The 12,334-nt window shown below is 39.7% G+C and overlaps 1 protein-coding gene across 9 annotated transcripts in view; it reads left to right on the forward strand.

The window, feature by feature from the left end:
- CLASP2 (cytoplasmic linker associated protein 2) overlaps window positions 1–12,334 on the forward strand; it is a 182,124-nt gene that overhangs the window by 39,960 nt on the left and 129,830 nt on the right. Inside the window, exon 1 of one of the 9 annotated variants that reach the window (XM_047874383.1) lies at window positions 907–1,187. The exons of the other annotated variants lie outside the window; for them this stretch is intronic. Coding sequence (XP_047730339.1) covers window positions 1,172–1,187 — 16 coding nt within the window. The 5' untranslated portion in view covers window positions 907–1,171. Of the gene's footprint in view, window positions 1–906; window positions 1,188–12,334 lie in introns of those variants that run through there. 9 annotated transcript variants of the gene reach the window in all.

Raw genomic sequence — 12,334 nt, forward strand, 5'->3', positions numbered from 1 at the left:
AGATGTAAACACCAACAGTGTTGGTGGCTGTGACTGCAAGTCTTTTTCTCTTTCACTGTGAAAAAACTGTGCATAATTCTGATCTGTCTCATGTGTGCAGGACCTAATGAAGTCTTGGGGTGAAATCATTGTAAAATATTTCTCAGCTTCTCTATTTGAAACAGTTGCTAGGAAAAGAATTGCTCTAGGAGGCTGGCGGTAAAACAAAGCATAGAAATCCGGCTCTGGAATTACCTTGATACTTGGCAATAAGGTAACTTTGAAGTCTAGTTTTTTCTGGGCTTGTAACATAGCCTTTAGTGAAAAGCAAAGAAGCCCTTTTCTTAGATTGATTTTAAAACGTGTCTGTTTGTGACCACGAGCCCCGGGGCCTTCCCAGAGCTTGACAATGTGCTGATGGTTGTGCAGCTTGGATGGAGGGCGCTCCGAGTCCCGCAGCTGCGCACTGGCTAGGTTCTGTCTCCACCAGAAGCAAGCTTTGTTCCGTGTGGCTCTGCTGTCCGCACACAGAGCGGCCTTTGATGGGCTGCCTTTGACGTGATTTGTTTACGGCAGCCAGAAATGCTTCCTGCATAATGAGAGCAGTTAATCATGGAAACTGGGCTATTCCTGTTTGTGCACTTCTAGCAGTCTTCTGTTGTAAACATTAAAAGGTAACGACAAAAGGATGAAGACCTTTTTAAAAGGCACAAATCAGTTAATCCGTCAGATCATGTGATTGCTACTGATTACATGGATATCTTTAGAGAAGCAGAAAATGATTGCTGAACACATGCCTTGTGTTTTGATGATTGCATTAAAAGTCCCCCAGTGGGATGGCGTTTATTGGCTCCCAGAGCTGTTCTTGCGTTAAATTCCAGGCAGCCGGTGCAGGGAGAAGCATCGTCACCTGTAGGTAACCGCATGTGTGCAGTTAGGGGATAATCTTGATCCCGCTCCGCTGGGTTCCACCAAAGAGGCCAGGGTTTCCGCAAGACCCCAGACTTTTATTTTGAAGTGGAGTAGCAGCTGTTGGCGATCGCGGTGCAGAGCTGCGGCGCGGCCTGGGTCACACAGTGCTCGCTCCGGGTGTCTGCGGCTGCAGGCCGAGCCAGTGGCGCAGGGACCGAGCCGCGTTTGTTTGCCGTGCCGTCCGACCCCTTGGTTCCACAAGGCTCCCGGGACCCTCCGAATGGCTATGGGAGATGGTGAGTAAGGTCTCTTCTCTTACGCTTGCGTTCTGCACTTCCTTTGAAAGTGACGGTCATTTGCTGTGTGAGAAACACATTTCTCCCCCGAAGCACGAAGGACACTTGCGTGTGTGCGTGTGCAGTCGTGTGTGCATGTGTGCACATGTGTGCTTACTTGTCGTGTAGCATTCTTTTCTACTTGATACGTCCGGACGGATCTAGCAGATGTGACGATTTACCTTGCAACCCCAGCGAGCTCTCAGGCTCTGGTGGTGGATGCGAAGGGATATCGGAAGAAACATGGAAAATGTGCGAAACCTTTGAAGAGAGAACACGGCCCTTTGAAGAATGACAGGTTTTGGCAGGGAGCTTTGGTTAGCGAGCCCGTCCTCTCTCCTGCTGGAGATGACAAGTAGAATTCTGTGGTGAGAAAGTATTTAAAGAAGCAAAATGGCTTGCCATAGACACTGTCTTAATTACCGTGCTTGGGATTTGTCAGTGTCCCTACTAAATCGCTCTCTGGAAAATACTTCGTTTTTTTCGGGTCCTATGTAGGGTATAATTTGATTAAAAATTGATTTTCCCAGTGTTTTATTATAGTAAGATTAATTTTTAAAATATTTCTATAGTGCTTTATAGTGTTCCAAAGCACTTTGATATACTTATCATACATTAACTCCTCAGGTACAGAGCCAAAGGAGGTGTACAGAGTATCTTAGTATTTCCATTTCACAGATTGGGAAACTGAGGCTTGCTGACGTGTTAAGTTCCACATCTAGGCACGGAGAGCAAACCAGAACCGAATCTAGAACCTCACCTTGTGTTTGCTATTGTCCTTCCTAACACTTCCTACCGGACGGTGTTTTTGTTTGTTTGTTTTTTTCATTATTAAAGCTTTTGTTAAGATGCTTAGAGGTATACTTCATAATCTCATCAGTACCAGAGATGTGTATGAAGGGGAATTTGAAGTTCCTCCAAAATATTGTGTATATTTTCCACTGGGTTCTTAAGGAAGACTGGTCCGTATTCAGAAGTTTTAACTCTAACAGTTTTATCCTTCCTTATGACAGTATGACTCAAACTCTCAGGAGTTGGTCCCCTTGGGGCCCCGCTGTGGGGCTCGAGCCCACCACAAGAAATGGGAGGCACATGTACCAAAATGATGATGTAGGTACATCATCATCAGTCTTTTGAACCGTTATGTACATGTTGATGGAAATATAATAGTATATCTTGTGTTGATATTGCAATGGTTTATGCCAAGAATTTATGTAACTGGTTTATATGTCCTTATAGAAATAAATAATTTTAACTACGAAGTTTTAAGGCAAAATCCATCAAGATTGATACATTGGTTTCTCATATAACTAAGGACATTGCATGTTTATATATTTATTTATATTTTAAACCTTAATTTACAGGCAACTCTAAATGTTGCATTTGATTTGGGCCATATTCAGATTTTATTTCCTTTTTTTTTTTCTTTCTTAAACATAGATTCCATGGCTATTTACTTAATTTTTCTTTTTTCAAGCAATACATAAATACATTCAGACTATTTAGGAATAGTCTGAATTTTTAAAAATCGAAGTAACAGCCTCTTATAAAGCTCGGAGGGTAACTTTCCTGCGCCTCTGGTCTTCAAAATGGAAATACTTTTATTGTATTTTATTAATAGAGTAATACACCTTTATTTGGAAATAGGAAGTCTAGGGGGGTGCTGCCTTGCTCAGGGTCTTGATCTTGGTGTCGTGAATCTGAGTGCCACATTGGGCATAGAGTTTACTTTAAAAGTTTTTAAATTTATTTAAAAAATTAAAATAAAGGGGCACGTGGGTGGCTCAGTCGGTTAAGTGTCTGACCCTTAATTTCGGCTCAGGTCAGGATCTCACGGTTTGTGAGTTCAAGGCAGGCCCCCCCCCCCACCCCCCCATTGGGCTCTGCACTAATAGCTTGGGATCCTCTCTCCCTCTCTCTTTGCCCCTCTCCAGCTTGTGTTTGTGCGCTTGCATTTTCTCTCTCTCTCTCTCAATATAAACTTAAAAACATAAATCAAAATGGGAGATCTAAACAGTATGTAACAGGTTATCTAGGGATTTGTAGTTCTTAACAGTTTCACGTTTACTCCTCTGTATGTCAGTCTTTCTCGCATATCGTGTGCTTGTGCCATACTGGTATCACGTGAGCACGTATAGCAGATGGTTTATGCCATTCCTGACCTCGGTTTCTTATTCTTTCATTTTAATTAACAGCAATATCTTCTTTTCAAAATTCAGGCAACACAGGTAAAGGCAGATTCCCCTCAGAACCACCTCCAGCCTAGGCGAAAAAGGAGGCGAACGCTTTTATCAGTGTGGTGTTTGTCTTCGCATACCTTTCACGGTGCCTTACCTGCATACTGAGAAGCAAAATGAATGGTTTTGTTTGGACTCTGTGCACGTAAATGATACTATTCTGAAAGGATTTTTGCCCTTTGCGGTGTCTACTCAGTGTGACGTAGGGTTTTGTGTTTTTTTTAACGTCCTCGTTAAACTCTTGTTTGTTTGAACTGTTGCATAATATCGCATAGTATGGATGAATCCTAACCATTTTTTCTTTTAAAGAATTTTAGGTTGTTTGATCATATATAATTTTTCTAAATGATTCTGAAGCAGCTTTCTATAAATCATATGTATGTATACATACACACACACACATATGTTTCTTAAAATACTGTAGAGCAGAATTTCTGGACCTAGGTTTTTATTCATTTCAAATTGTGTTAGTTATAGCTCTAATATCCTCCAAAAGAGGCTTTACTACTTACATTCTCACCATCAGTGCCTGCTATCCTACATTCTTTTCAGTTCTTGCTGTTACTATATTTTTAAATTTTTTTAAAGTTTATTTTATTTTTGAGAGAGAGAGAGAGAGCGCGCGCGCGCGCGCGCGCATGAGTGGGGGAGGGGCAGAAAGAGAGGGAGACACAGAACCTGAAGCAGGCTGCACAGAGCCCGATGTGGGGCTCGAGCCCACGAACGGCGAGGTCATGACCTGAGCTGAAGTCAGACGCTTAACCAGTCAGCCACCCAGGCGCCCCTCGCCATTGTTACTGTTTTTAAAATTTGCCTATCAAACGGATGAAAAGTATCTCATCCTTTTAAGAGCATCTCTGTTGTCTAATAACGTTGATCAAGATGTTTGGTTATTTGTATTTCCTTTTCTATGGATTGCATTCTGGCACCCTTCGCCAACTTTTTGGTTATTCTGCTTTGTTGTTTTTGATAGTTCTCTTTCCATATTCTGGTTATCAATCTGTTGTCTATTAAATATATGTTACATAAGCCTAACTTCAAGGCCATATGAAAGATTTTATTGGCAGTTTTATTAACAGGCAAACTAAGATTTTCGAAATACTGTAATGACTATCAAGTAAAGAGCTGTTGAGGGTGGCTCTTACGTGCCTTTCTGTTTAGTTTTCTTTATCCTTACCCAGGAATATAAAAGCAAGTAGTCAGATGATTGTGAAGTAACTCTGGGCAGTCAAACCACATAGAGTTAAAAACCTGTAGGATTATTATGTGGCACTGGGCCCTGCAATCTGCCTCAAAAGCTCATGAGAGGAATTTGGCCTTTTGTTGTTATGCTGCAGAATGGCTGGAAAGAAATAAGGTTTTGTTGCAAACGGACTGTTTCTACACTTAACAACATTTCAACACAGTCTATTCTGCCAAACATGAATCTTTTAAAAAACCATATACAAGTAATGATACAACCTTGACTTTACTAGCGGTAAGCCTTCTGGACCACTCCAAACTGACGTATCAGTACTGATTTCGTGGGTGGGGAACAATAGCAAGAACCAGTGCTGGATAGATCACGCCTCTCCTGTACCTTTGAATATTCTGTGCTAGAATTGGGTGATACAAATCACTGAAAGAAAGCAGCCCTTTGACTCACTGGCAAAAGGGCCACACTTGTTTTCTAGGAGCAGTGATAATGGGGAAAACAAAGAGTCAGTAGGGAGAAGAAGTAAGTTACAAGGGATAAAAGATTGGACATTCGGCAAGATAGGCAGTAGCAGGGGGTACTAGGATCGAAAATCTTAGCCTTCTTGAAACAGACTCCATTTACCCGTCTGGGTGCAAGGGCTTGGGCCACAGTAGCAGCATATCCTCCAGCATGATGTTGCTAATGAACCCGAATCTTCAAGAAAAGGCTTACATCTTTTTTTTTTTTTTTTTTTTTGTACATGTAGAATGTATAGTTGAGGGGCGCCTGGGTGGCTCAGTCGGTTAAGCGGCTGACTTCGGCTCAGGTCATGATCTCGCGGTCCATGAGTTCGAGCCCCGTGTCGGGCTCTGTGCTGACAGCTCAGAGCCTGGAGCCTGTTTCAGATTCTGTGTCTCCCTCTCTCTGACCCTCCCCCGTTCATGCTTTGTCTCTCTCTGTCTCAAAAATAAACGTTAAAAAAAATAAATAAATAAAAAGAATGTATAGTTGATGTTCTCGAGAGCTAATATGACCAACTGAAGTGCTCATGGAAATTTACCCAACATGGTTTTTATAACGGGTATAAATATGCCTTAATTTGAGCCTCATTTATTATATATTTGATATTATGATTATCATGAAATATGTTGTTTTTAATTTTATTAATAACGAGTGATGGTTTAAATTGTGTTTGCCCCTTCATTGAACTATCAAAGGTCTTAAAGTTTTTATGGGCTTCTTTAAAGAAAAGGGTGTAAGACTTCAAGTAGGCTTTTTAACTAGTGAGTTAATGCCTACCTAGAAATTCTAAGAGACTTTATCAAATTTCGTTTCTTTTCAACTTTATATAAGATGGACTTTATTTTTTATAAATAAAATTGTTAACAATTTAAAATTAACTGTGCTGCTGAAAACAGCATTATTATGTGAATATTAAAATTTGGCCGTTTTATTTTGAAGCACTTGGAGTTTTAATTTCTAGTCATTTTACTGAAAGTTTCTGTTTTAGTTTAAATTGAATATATTTTAAACGTTTACTATTTGATTATTTTTACTTATGAAGACTAGTCATTTTCTTTAACTATGAGAAATCTTGTATTATTTTCTTTTGGTAAGTTTCTCCCCTTCATTAGCTTTAGTCTCTCCTTATGGAATTGTCAACCCGTCAGATATATGTCGAACCTCCTGTGTTGATTCACTGCCCTTTATTTTGTCTCCTCTATTAAGTTTTATGGCTTTCTCTTTTACTTTGTATTCTAGGAGTTCTCCTTGACTTTCTCATCTAATCCTTCTATTAAATTTTAATTTTAATAAATAAAAGTTAATATGGCTAAACCTTTTCCCCTTTTCTGGTGGTTCCATTTTTACAGGTGTGTGTGTGTGTGTGTGTGTGTGTGTGTGCACACGCGCACATGTGCACGTAGGCACACACGTGCGTGGGTGAACATGCACACTTACATATAAAATATTGAGCCTTCTGAGTTGGGCGTGGGAAGAGCTAAATGATGAAATCATTTCATAGATTTTCAGTGGTTCCTTGCAAATCATTCCTGTATTTTCTGGCTTAGAGATTGTCACTCCTGTCATTCTACAAGGTGGGTTAGATGAGTTCTCATTGCTGTTTCAGTCTGCTTCTGAGAATTATGAGTTGCAGCTTTACTGTGGTTTTATTCTTCAAAAACTTTCTATCTTTTAATTTGCATTTTATAAGAATTTGTTGCTCTCTTTCGGGTGCTGATTTCACATACTTTGCCCTGCCTCATTTTCTGTGGTCTTATGATGGTGCTTATAATTTTATTAGGGTCCCATCACAGGCTTTTAAACAAGAGAGCAAAGTGATTCAAATTACCATAGTTCTTTTAAGGAAATATTTCAAACATGCCTAAAAATAGAGAACGTTGTGCCAAACCTCCATTGCCGCCTACTATCCTGCTTCAAGAAATTACCAATACATAACCAATCTTTATTCATCTGTATCCCTCCTATCATCCCCTAGCCTTACCTCTCATGCTGGCCTGGGGTATGTGTGTGGACATGCATGCATACACGCACGCACACACACACACACACACACACACACACACACACACAGTAACGTGTCTTTTTAAAAGACAATTAGAGTACTTTAGAAAAGACAGGTTTTGTTTGTTACCGGGAAATACTTCATTGACAACCAATTTTCACATCTAAAAAGTTAACCCTTAGTGTCAAATATTCAGTGTTCAGATTTTACTCAGTTGCTTCCTAAATATCTTTTTACAGTTTGAATATGGATTCAAACAAGGTTCACCATTGTAATTGGTTGATATATCACTTAAGGCTCTATTCATCTACAGCAGTTGTCTCACTTTTTCTTCTCTTGCCACTTTTTTGTTGAACAAGAAAACATCTATCAAGTAAAGTTTTCCCACCTGCCAGATTTTGATGATTACGTTGCCATGTTGGTTTTATGTTACGGTTTTTTAAGGTTTTTATAGCCCCTTTATTTCCTAAAAATTGAAAATTCTGCTAATGGTTTGATCAGAATCAAGTCTAATTTTTTTGTTTGATTTTTTTGTGGGGGGTTGACACATCTTGGGGGGGGCGGGGACATGAGTGAGTGGCAGAGAGAGAGAGAGAGAATCCCATGAAGGGCAGAGAGGGAAAGGGTAGAGGGGGAGAGAGAGCGAGTGAGCGAGCGTGAGAGCGTGGTTCATCCAATTTGGGTTGGACTTACCCGGTGCAGGGCTGGAGCTCACCCGATGCAGGGCTCAAGCTCATGAACCACGGGTGAGATCATAACCTGAGCCGAAGTCAGATGCTTAACTGACTGAGCCACCCAGGTGCCACTGGACACATATTTTTATAGATGGTGTTGTGTATTTTGTCAGAAGCTATGCAGTGCCCGATTGTCTTTTTGTGTGTGTGATACTAATATACAACAGTGGGTTTAGGTGTTATCAGCCTGATCTATTCTTAAAAAGTTCCCCACCAGCCTTTCACTTAACAGTTTCAGCAGCCACCGGTCCAAATTACATTTTTAGATGATCTTATTGTTTACTTTGGGGTTTGGAAAGTTAAGAATGGAATCAGGCAAACCAGTTAAGAAGTTGTTGCAGCAGTATAGGCAGAGATGATACTGGTCTGGTCTTAGATTAGGAGGGGCAGCAGAAACAAAGAGAAATAGGTGAATTTGAGATATAACTTGGAGTTATGTACAAGAACTCTTGATAAAGGAAGGCAGAGAACTCGGAATGGGGCTCCTGTATTGTGAGCTTGAGCAGCTAAGTAGATGGTGATTTCATTTACTGGGATAGAAGTAGACTTCAGGACAACAGGTTTGGAGATGGTGTTGGTGTTAAGGTATATATGTCAAGTTAGAGATGCCTTTGAGATATCCATGGGGGAGATGTTTAGTAGGGCAGCTGAATATCTAAGTCTGGTATTCAGAGATGGTATAGGCTAGAGACAAATAGCTCAGGGTTGTCAGCATGTAGAAGGTGTTTTAAACTATTGAGAATGGATGAAGGCATTTAGAAAGTGTGTAAGCTGGAGAGAAGGAAGATACTCAACATTTAGTGATTGGATAAAGGAGGAAGAGACGGAGCTAGCGGGACCTGTGAGGTCAGAGGAAAGCCAAGGAAAGTATTCTATTGTAAAAGCACAATGGGGGGGGGGGGCACCTGGGTGGCTTGGTCCGTTGAGCGACCGACTTCAGCTCAGGTCATGGTCTCCCAGCTTGTGGGTTCGAGCCCCGCGTCGGGCTCTGTGCTGACACCTCAGCCTGGAGCCTGCTTCGGATTCTGTGTCTCCTTCTCTCTCTCTGCCCCTCCCCCGCTCACGCTTTGTCTCACTCTGTTTCTCAAAAATAAATAAATGTAAAAAATAAATTTTAAAAAAGCACAATGGGGAATGCAAATGATTAAACATGTTTGAGTTTGAGAAACCTGTAGTACCATCTTATAGTGATTATTGTTTCCTAATCTCAGTTACTAATTTAGCTGTTCAATATGACCATGGTCATTGTTAGATAGGTAAGAGGGTAAGACTATTCAGGAATCCAAAGTCTTCCTGCTCATTGTTTTAATTAGAATAAGGAAGGATATAGCTTCAAGAGAAAAGAGGAACTTTGGTATAAGAAACTAATATGAAACACTGTATTTGTGCATGAAAATGGTGGCATTGTGGGTTTTTTCTGAACTGGTTGGTTTACTGAAGAAAAGCCACACAAAGTGAATTTTTTTAAAGGAGATACGGTATACAATTTTGGCTTGATCTTCTGTTTGTCATGCAAGGATGGAGCAGTTTTTCATCCTTTAAATGAATTCAGAGGCAGAAATTTCAGGTGTTGGAATACATGCACCCATAAAAGTGAAGTGGAAAGTTTGAATAGCCATTTGAATACATGGCTTTCCTTAGAAGGTAAAAAGAAAAAAAAGGAAGGAATCTGATAATGGTAATATAAATTTACAATTTCTTATCTGAAACGTTGGGGACCAGCTATGTTTTGGAATTCTGCATATGTCAGATTTTAGAAAAGCAACGATCATAAACCATTGTATCATACAAAAACTCCAGCTGTGTCCTGGGCTGTACCTCGTAGTCAAGCATATTAATATTTTTGCAGTTAAGTATATGCAAATTCACAATGAGTAAAATAAAGACAAAAAAATAGCTTCATGTCAGTTCACGTGTTGTGCCATAAACTGAGTTCAGATCAGCTTAGATTTTGCTACCAAATGAATTTAAAAAGAAAAAACAATTTAAAGAAGAGTTGATAACCTATTCTTCTCCAACTATTCCAAAAAAATAGAAGAGGAAGGAAAGCTTCCAAATCTGTTCTAAGAGGCCAGCATTACCCTGATACTAAAACCCAGATAAGGACCTACAAAAAAAGAGAACTACAGGCCAACATCTCTGATTAACATAGATGCAAAAATCCTCAACAAAATGTTAGCAAATCAGATTCAGCAGTAAATTAAAAATCATTCACATGATCAAGTGGCATTTATCCCTGGGATGTAAGAGTAGTTCAGTATTCACAAATCAGTCAATGTGTACATCACATCAACAAGAAAGAGGTCAAAAACCATATGATCATTTCAATAGGCACAGAAAAAGCATTTGACAAAGTGCAACATCCATTTCTCATAAAACTCTCGACAAAGTAGGTTTAGAAGGAACATACCTCAATATAATAAAGGGCATATATGAAAAACTCACCCCTAACATCGTCTTCAGTGGTGAAAAACAGAGCTTTCCCCCAAAACTCTGGAACAAGACAAGGATGTCCACTCTCACCACTTTTAGTCAACATAGTACTGGCAGTCCAAGAAAAAGAGGTAAGAGGCATGCAGACTGGTAAGGAAAAAGTCATCTTCACTGTTTGCAGATGACATCATATTAGATATAGAAAACCTGAAAGACTCCATAACACTGCTAAAACTGATCAGTGAATTCAGTAAGGTCACAGGATACAAAATCAATGTACAGAAATCTGTTGCATTTCCATACACTAAAAATGAAGCAGAAAGAAAAGAAATTAAGAAAACAATCCCATTTACAGTTGCACCAGAAATAATAAAGTATCTAGGAATAAACTAAGACAAAAGGCCTGTACAGTGAAAACTATAGAACAGTGATGAAAGAAAGTGAAGATGGCACAAATGGAAAGATAGTCCATGCTCGTGGATTGGAAGAACAGATACTAAAACATGTATACTACCCAAAGCCATGTACACACTTAATGCAATCCCTATCAAAATACCAATTGCATTTTTCACAGGAGGTGAACAAACCATCCTAAAATTGGTATGGAACCACAAAAAACCCTTAATAGCTAAAGCAGTCTTGGAAAAGAAGACCAGAACTTGAGGTACCACAGTCTCGGATTTTAAGATCTACTACAAAGCTGTAGTGATATATAAACTGTGGTACTGGTACAGAAATAGACGCATGAATGAGTGGAACAGAATAGAGAGCCCACCGACTCTTGATTTCGGCTCAGGTCATGATCTCACTCACAGTCATGAGAATTGAGCCCTGCACTGGGCTCTGCACTGGGCATGGAACATGCTTAAGATTCTTTCCCTCTTCATCTGCCCCTCCCCTGCACTCGTGCTCTCTGTCTCAGTCTCCGTCTCTCTCTCAAAAAAAAAAACAAAAACAAAAAACCAGAAGTCCATGATTATATAGTCCGTTAATTTTTGATGAAGGAGGCAAGTAAATGCAGTGGGAAAAAGACCATCTCCCCAACAAATGATGTTGGGGTAACTAGACAGCTACATGCAAAAGAATGAAACCGGACCACTTTCATATGCCATGCACAAAAATCCACTCGAATGGAATAAGGACCTAAATGTGAGACCTGAAACCATAAAAATCCCAGAAAAGCACAGGCAGTAATTTCTCTGACATTGGCCATAGCAGCTTTTTTCTCAGTATGTTTCCTAAGGCGAGGAAAACAAAAGCAAAAATAAACTATTGGGACTACACCAAAATGAGGTTTCTGCAGAGCTAAGGAAACAGCTAAAGCTAAAAGGCAACCTACAGAATGGGAGAATATATTTGCAAAAGACATATCCGATAAAGGATTAGTATCTGAAGTATGTAAAGAACTAATACAACTCATCACCAAAAAAACACAAATAATTTAATTAAAAATGGGCAGAAGACGTGAGCAGACATTTCTCCAAAGAAAATACCGAAATGGCCAACAGATACATGAAAAGATGCTCAACCTCCTCATCAGGAAAATGGAAATCAAAACCACAATGAAATATCTCCTCATACCTGTCAAAATGGTTAAAATCAAAAACACAAGAAACAACAGGTATTGGCAAGGAAGTGGAGAAAAAGAAGCCATCGTGCACTGTTGATTGGAATGCAAGCTGGTGCAGCCACTGTGGAAAACAGTATTTTTGGTTCCTCGAAAAAATGAAAAATAGATCCAGTAATTCCACTGCTGGGTATTTACCCAAAGAAGATGAAAACACTAATTCAAAAAGATACACGCACCCTTATGTTTATAGCAGCGTTATTTATGATAGCCAGATTATGGAAGCAGCCAAGTGTCCGATGACAGATAAATGGATAAAGAAGATGTGGGTATGTGTGTGTGTATAAACACGCATACATAATGAGATATTACTCAGCCATAAGAAAGAATGAACTCTTGCCATTTGCAACAGCATGGATGGATCTGGAGAGTATAG

This window comes from Prionailurus viverrinus, chromosome C2 (assembly GCF_022837055.1).
Source record: "Prionailurus viverrinus isolate Anna chromosome C2, UM_Priviv_1.0, whole genome shotgun sequence".
In the NCBI taxonomy this organism is placed as follows: domain Eukaryota; kingdom Metazoa; phylum Chordata; class Mammalia; order Carnivora; family Felidae; genus Prionailurus; species Prionailurus viverrinus.